Source organism: Rhamphochromis sp. 'chilingali' (genome assembly GCF_963969265.1).
Source record: "Rhamphochromis sp. 'chilingali' genome assembly, chromosome: 1".
NCBI classification, from domain to species: Eukaryota; Metazoa; Chordata; class Actinopteri; order Cichliformes; family Cichlidae; genus Rhamphochromis; species Rhamphochromis sp. 'chilingali'.
Window position 1 is genome coordinate 37,249,026 of NC_137929.1, and position 7,833 is coordinate 37,256,858.

General features: G+C 39.8%; 1 protein-coding gene across 1 annotated transcript in view; it reads right to left on the reverse strand.

Moving 5' to 3' along the window:
- LOC308395090 (alpha-2-macroglobulin-like) overlaps window positions 1-7,616 on the reverse strand; it is a gene marked incomplete at its 5' end in the record, with an annotated part of 33,862 nt that extends 26,246 nt beyond the window's left edge. Inside the window, 5 exons of the mRNA XM_080879758.1 lie at window positions 5,131-5,151; window positions 5,506-5,558; window positions 6,874-7,030; window positions 7,207-7,387; window positions 7,537-7,616. Of these exons, the coding sequence (XP_080735884.1) occupies window positions 5,131-5,151; window positions 5,506-5,558; window positions 6,874-7,030; window positions 7,207-7,387; window positions 7,537-7,616 (492 nt within the window). The remainder of the gene's footprint in view (window positions 1-5,130; window positions 5,152-5,505; window positions 5,559-6,873; window positions 7,031-7,206; window positions 7,388-7,536) is intronic.
- Window positions 7,617-7,833: the final 217 nt, after the last annotated feature.

Below are 7,833 nucleotides of genomic sequence, written 5' to 3' on the forward strand. Positions count from 1 at the left end.
TGATACTGTGAACTTTGAACCTTGATATTTTAATGTTGTACAACATGACTGAACTGATAATGATTGAATTGATGATAGCTGATCTGAACAGTAGTTACTGCAGCGTGACAGTACTGTAATTTGTGAGAGTTATTCTTAAATTGGTTGTGACATATATTTGACCATTGTTTATAGGTCAGGTTTTTATATGGGACGAATCCAAGGACCAGTTCAGCAATTACAGATCCCAGAGTGTTCCAGTTTTCACTGGATGGCGAGCCAATCCCAGATCCTAGGGGGCGATATACATTTGCACATTGATGGACTACAATTCTCTGCTGTACAAGTAGTGCAGTAGGACAGACAATCACACACACGCACTTCTCACTGGACGGACTCTGTTGCAATGCATCCATTTGTCATGGGCCCCACCGGTACCATTTGGACTTTAAACACTAATTCTTTACTTCTGCACAATTTTATTTTATTGTATTTTTTTGCTACTTTGGGGGGAAATTTTTATACATATGTTGTAATTCTGTGTTGGTTACAAAAATCTCTTGAAAAAAAATCTTAAAATGGCTTAAATTACTAAAGTTACTTTTAAGCCACACAACTGTGTTTTGTTTCTCTGTCATTCATGTACCAGAGCTCCAAGAGTCCTTCCTATTCTTCTGATACCAGCCCAAATTACTCATCACCTTGGTTATTATCCAATGGTACTGTATATAAACCCACATAAGTGCTACAAGTTTCTATACTGTGACATGAGTGAAAACCAGATTGAAATCTCTTGTAGATATTATTATTAACCAGGTGTGAAAGAAGTTGAGCTGCACCGTTTTTTCAAGTATTTTAGAAATGGAGGTTAGATTAGAAAGAGGTTGTTAAAGTTGAATGATAGCAGAGATGAGTGGGAGTAGAGAAGAGAGGCAGGGTTTCAGGTCATTTATTTGACCATTCTTCTTATCAGAATTGGTAGAATTAAGGTTGAAGTAAGACATTTTTAATAGAATTAAGAACAACGCTTTAAGAAAGTAATGTACCGTATTTTCACGACCTTAAGACGCACTGTACTAAAAGGCGCAGTCTCAGTTATGTGTGCCATTACTGTATTTAACACACACATAAGGCACACTGGATTATAGGGCGCATACAAGTACCGTATGCGTATTTAAAAATAAAGCGGGAGCAAACCTGAATTCGGTACCTTACTCACATTTCTATTACCGGTAATCGTCATCATCAACAACACACAAGCATACAAGTGTGCATATTTAAAAATAAAGCAGGAGCAAAACTGAGTTTGGTACTCACATTTTTATTACCAGTAATCGTCATCATCAACAACACACAAGCATACAAGTGTGCGTATTTAAAAATAAAGCAGGAGCAAAACAAAGTTTGGTACTCACATTTTTATCATCAATCAAACCCATCGAAGTCCTCATCCTCTGTGTCTGAATTGAACAGCTGCGCTAAATCTCTATCAAACATGCCAGGTTCACTTTCTTCACTGTCAGAGTCACTTTCCGTGCCGTGCGGCTCCTCGGAAATGATGCCGGCTTTTGCGAAAGCTCGAACAACAGTGCCAGCAGACATGTTAGCCCAAGCATCTACAATCCATTGGCAAATTGTGGCGTAACTCGCCCGGCGCTGCCTTCCACTCTTGGTGAAACTGTGGTCTCCATCGGTCATCCATCGCTCCCAGGCCGCTCGCAGCCTTACTTTGAACGGGCGGTTCACACCGATGTCCAGCGGTTGGAGTTCCTTTGTCAGGCCTCCCGGAATGACAGCAAGCTCACAGTTCATTTGTTTCACTAGTTTTTTCACATCGGCTGTGAGATGGGCACGCATAGAGTCACAGATTAAGAGCGATGGTGATGCGTGGAAAAAACCACCTGGTCTCCTTACATACACCTCCCTCAGCCACTCTTTCATCATTTCCTCATCCATCCAGCCCTTTTCATTTGCCTTAATGATGATTCCTGCTGGAAACTTCTCTTTAGGCAAAGTCTTTCGCTTAAAAATCACCATAGGCGGCAGTTTCTGTCCATTAGCATGGCAGCCAAGCACAACAGTAAAAGAAGACTTTTCATACCCCGTTGTGCGTATCGCTACCGTGCTGGTCCCCTTCTTCTCCACAGTGTGACTCACCGGGATGTCAAAAGTGAGCGGGACCTCGTCCATGTTTGTGATGTGGCTGGGCTGGATGTTTTTGTCGCCGATGTGTTTGCTGCAGTAGGAGCGGAAGATTGCCAGCTTTTCCTTATAATCCGCTGGAAGTTGCTGCGCTACCGTAGTCCTGGTCCGGATGGAAAAATGGCACCGTTTCATAAAACGAAAGCACCAAGACGGACCTCCTTGGAAATGTTCAATGTTCATCTCTTCAGCTAGTGAAACTGCTTTTAGCCGAATGGTGACCGTTGAAACACTTCTCCCGCTCGTTCTTTGCTCGATGATCCACCGCTCGAGTCTTTCCTCCAACTCGGGCCACCTCGCCTTATGTCCGCGGAAAATCAGCTGCGTTTTCTTGACCTGCCGGAGCTTGTTTTCTAGCTTCCTCCATTTGCGAACCATCGATTCGTTAATATTAAATTCTCTCGCCGCTGCTCGATTTCCATGTTCCTCCGCGTAGCTGATGGCCTTCAGTTTAAACTGTGCTTCGTAAGCGTGTCTCTTTGCCATTTTCAGGGTTGTTAAAACAACGATGTCCTGCATAACGCACATACCTGTTCTTTTATACAGGTATGTGCGATAAAGTCAACGCACACACTTCACCCTTTAGCGTTCTCATGGTGTTCTCTACTACGTCCTCATTACAACACACAGGGCGCACTGCGCTATAGGGCGCGCCGTACTTTTTGAAGAAAATCTAAGACTTTTAAGTGCGCCTTATGGTCCTGAAAATACGGTAAGCCTGCCTTATCCATTCAGTTTTAGTTTGTGTTTGGGATCATTGTCTTGTTGGAGCAGTCAATTGTGTCCAAGTTTCAGCTGTCTAGCTATTCACTAAAGGTGAAGTTGAAGAATTTGGAGATACAATAAACCTCCTTCATTATTTCATCTGGTTTGCACAATGTACCAGTACCAGGAGAAGCAAAACAGGTGATGCTATCACTGCTACTTGACAGCTCGTACAGTGTTCTTTGGTTTGAAAGCTTAACTCCTCCAAACATACTTCTTGTCATTGTGACCAAACAGCTCAATCTGTGTCATCTGTGCATCAAACGTTTCCTGGAAATCCTAAATTATTTTTTTTCATTTAAGTGTGACAGTTTGGGTCTTCTTCTGGAACTTGGCAAAGTGGTTATCCTCTTAAGCCCATACACCCCAGATAAGGGGGCAAAAGACAGGAGATCGGTTTGGCATTGGGGCTTAAGAGGTTATGTCATATGGTGTTGTGAAACAGGCAGGATGGAGGACCCAAAACACAAACTCTCAGACAAAAACTAAACTCAAAAATTTATGAGTTTATTGCTGGACTTAAGCAATACAAAACAAAAACAGGAATGAACTAGAACCAAACAAACAGACAGAGCACACAGCCAGGGAATGAGCAAGATCGTGACAAGAAACAGAGGGGAGATGCAGACATAAATACACACAAACGAAGGGCAAACGAAGGTGGGAACACAGCTAAACGTAATCTAACAAAAAAGACGGGAGGCAAAAGTGAACATGCTGAGATAGGAGACTATCAAAGTAAAACAGGAAGTACAACAAACACACACTAAGATGCAGACTGAGTAAATGAAGCTTATGCGCAAGTTCATCAAGGAAGATGGATGGCCTCACATCTATCTGCTTCCAGGTGCTGGGAATCTTAAGTTTTATTCTTCCACTTTCCCACGTTTCCAAGCTGTTTGTGTCATCACTGGTCTAGTCCAATCACCTTCTCCAGCCTTTTCCAGGCCAATCAGCATTCATAGTGCATACTTTAAATCTCACTGTGCATCTGTTTTTCTCCTTTGCAGATGCTGTTGTGCAATCCAACACATCCCCATCCCCACCTCTCATCACTCAAGCTCCATTCAAGACACCTTCATCTCCACCACCAGCGTCTAAGCTCCAATTTATTCAGCAATAAATCATGTTCATTCTTGCTAATAATCTGTCCTCACTGAAACACAGGCAACAGGTGGAGTGAGAGAGACACGGAGACATGGCTGGGGAACAGGAAAAAACATGGGGACCGAGACATGACTGGGAAATTGAGAGCGAGAGACAGAACTTAACACACCTAACCAGACATGAAAGACTGCACGGGGAGGCACAATAACAAAGGAGATGCTGGGGAGGAAACAGAGACAAGACCAAGAGAACCCTAAAGATAACTAGAAAACTAAAGCGACTTATGAACATAAATATAAACAGACAGAAACTCCACAACTAACACAAGGAAAATGGAAAATGCTGGGCAAAAAAACCCAGGATCATGACAGATTATACAGTGATAATGATCCTGTGCAGATGCAGATTTTTGCTCACCTCAAGGCTTCATAATGGGATTTCACAAATTTAGAGACAACATCACAGCAGCTACAGACATCTTTGATGCTGTCTATGATTTTCAGCCTTTTGAAAAACCGATTCAATACTTGAGCTATTCTTACATTCTACTTATAATATAATGTTGTATAGCTTCCTAAACCCCCTGATCTTTCTGTATTTTCTATTTCTTCCATTTAGTTCCCATCTTTCCCACCTTCATGTCACGCACTGAAATTGGAATGACTGTAGCCAATGAGTGCCCTCAGTGGACTAATGTTTGAAGCTATACTTTTAGTTTTCTGCTAAAGCACCATGTTCTTCTCTATCCAGCTTTGATATGTTATGGTGAAGGTTAGGCTCCCATTTAGCTGTTCTTCTACTTGTTTGTATTGTAATTATACAAAATAGTTTAATTATCAGTGCTGTGTGTTTAATGTAAAGGTGTAAGAAATAACCTGACACAATATATACTGTTTATATATCAACAAAATTGTCCCACGGTAAAACACTGATATCAGAATCAGCATATAAATTTCAGAGTTGCTGCACTTTGTTGTGCTGTTGGCTTTAAGGAACGTTTAGACCCTTAACAAATCTATTAGATTTACATGCTGAATGTAAAAAAGAAAAGAAAATGATGTGTGGATATTTTCTTACCTCGAGTTCAATGATGTTGCACTAAAAGGCAAAAAATCAAAAAATCAAATGAACAAAAGTGAGAAAATTGTTAGAGGAAATGATTTTCTCATACAGTGTCCTACCAATGTCTTTATCCAACTGCAGGCTTGGTAGAAGTTCAAAAATATTCAACACGTAACACAATTGAACATAAAATGAATTTCAACAGTATGTGATGTTTTTATGTTATTTTGTATACTCCAAGTGTTTGCTTGTTAGAGTTATCACAGAATAAGTAAAAAACAAATTACTAAACACAGACAATACATTGTACTATTGATTTGTTAGTGCAAGTTGACTGATAAACTCAGAGTGATAAAAGTCAAGGAGGAAAGGAGAGACAGAAACACTCACCAGCTGACTGACAGGTCTCAACTTGGGGTCCAGCGCAACAACCCTGAAATGCACTTTGGAAGAAGTTCAAAGATTTTACACCTTAATGAGTAATAAATCCTGACCAAGAAATGAAACTGAAACATTCTCCAACATCATTACTGCCAAATAAGCAGTAGTACTAACATCATTTTCTCTTTGCTTCTATTCGTAACAAGCTTTAAGTAAATTAAATGTGTATATATTTTATATTGTTCATCCTCATATCCTTTGTAGAGGAAAAGCGTGAAATGGACATGGTGGACTGCCATGTCTATACACGCCTTGTTGTGATATCAGGTTGCAGCAAAAGACTTTCATAAAGCCCGGAGAGCACTTTAAAAAAACACAGCAGATGAGAATCTGACTTCTCCGAAGCAAAATGTAAAGAAATGATAGCTGGCTTAAACGGTGTCAGAGTTTAAAGAACTTTATAGGATAAATCAGAATATTGAGTTGTAACCTAACAAAAAGGTCCATATTAATGTTAATGATGTATTTGCACCTTCAAACTGTACCAGACTTTCCTGACAGCTACAATAAGAGGATGCAAACTCATATTAGGATATGTTTGTGAACAAGGGGTATCTTTACAGAAATAACAAAAAGCCAAACTTCAGTCAGCTACAACTGTTATGTTTTGTCTGTAGTGCTTTAAGTCAGTCACTTTATAAACTGTTAAATACATTTAATAGGTATTTTTTAAAATAATTTATAGTTAATAAAAATCTGCATTGTGAAGCAGCATCCATGAATTTTTTCAAGGCTTCTGCATTTATCATAGAATCATAATGCTGAACAATTTAGAAAAACAGTTTGTAGCATACTTGTTCAGACTGAAGGCAGAAGGTGTTTTAAAAAAGCAGAACAGTTTAAAAGATTTAAATCTAAGTGTTTCAAAGACAATAATGTGTTTCAAAAGTGTTGGTGACACAGAGAGTGCTTGGATTGTGCAGCACTGCTGTATTTTTACACATTTTTATTTATCTATTTAATGTTTAGATTATTCTAAAAAGAAAACATGAATGAATGAATGTTTGCTGGAAATAGTTTCGGTGATTTGTACAAACATGGCCAGACTAACTTCAATTCACATTTTCAAAACTTGCTCAATAGTTTGTAATTATCATAGTTCAGCTTGACATGCTATCAAAATATCTGGAAATTATAGAAATAAACGTTTTTGTTTTTGAGTGAAAGAGACGTGTTCATGGTGGAAGTTAAATACACCCAGGAAAAGGGGGGGGGGGGGGGGGGGTCTCCCAGCAGCTGGGGGCAGCCATACTAAGAGGCTGAATCTGTATCAGAATAAGTCCATCTAGCTCTGATGGGTCATCAGCTCACTCTTACCTGTTTGTCCAGGGAGGTAGAGGGGTTTATCCGTCTGGATGAATGTCCTGGCCTTGTAGGCTTTGATCATGACTTTTCTCACTTCTTTTGAGTGAAATGTGTCTCCTCTTACCTCCACCTCAAAATCCAGAATCTTTTCTCCTTCCACTAAAGGAGCCTTTAAGAGAAGTGTTTGAGAGAATGAGGCGCATTATTTATTTATTCTTATTTATTTATAAGAATAAATAAATAATTGTATGCTGTGTTTAAAATACTTGACTGTATTCACCTGCAGTCTTTTTTTTTTATATTAGAAATTACCAAGTGAATCAAAACCCATCTTGGGGAGCTCACCTTAAACTGAGTACAAGTATGAAAATCTTCATTGGATGTATGTGTGAGCAGGGTTGTATTCTCCTCTCTGGACATCAAAGTGACAGTCATGACCACAGTCTCACTGGGCTGCAGAAGACTTGCACAGAATTTGGTCTCAGCTCCAGCTTCTATAACTGCAGGAATGGTCACCAGGTACTGCCTGCAGACACAGACAGATGAACGCTTAAAGCACTGACAAAGAAGGAAACCCCAAACCAGTACTCGTGCAAACTTTAACTACAAATGTTACACACAAAGTCACAAAACAAACAAATTCTATTTTTCTTTATAAAGAACACTTAAACTTACGGTTCAGCCACCGCTTGATCCACACACATCCAGCTCAGGAGGACACTCAGTGTCCATGTCAGAATTCTTGAACAGCCCATGACTCACTGCAAAGATTTTCAGAGTCAGCGTCTGTTAAATAGACACCCCCTCAACCCCCATGCCCCTCCCACTTAGCACAGATACCAACACCCATGACCAGCCCCTTCTGTTTGGTCTCCAGATATCTTAAAAGCACAAAAAGTTGATCATGCAAAAATTCTACAGGTCAAAAAATTCAAACAATTTTAAGATACTTAAGATGTAGTTGTTTTTTTT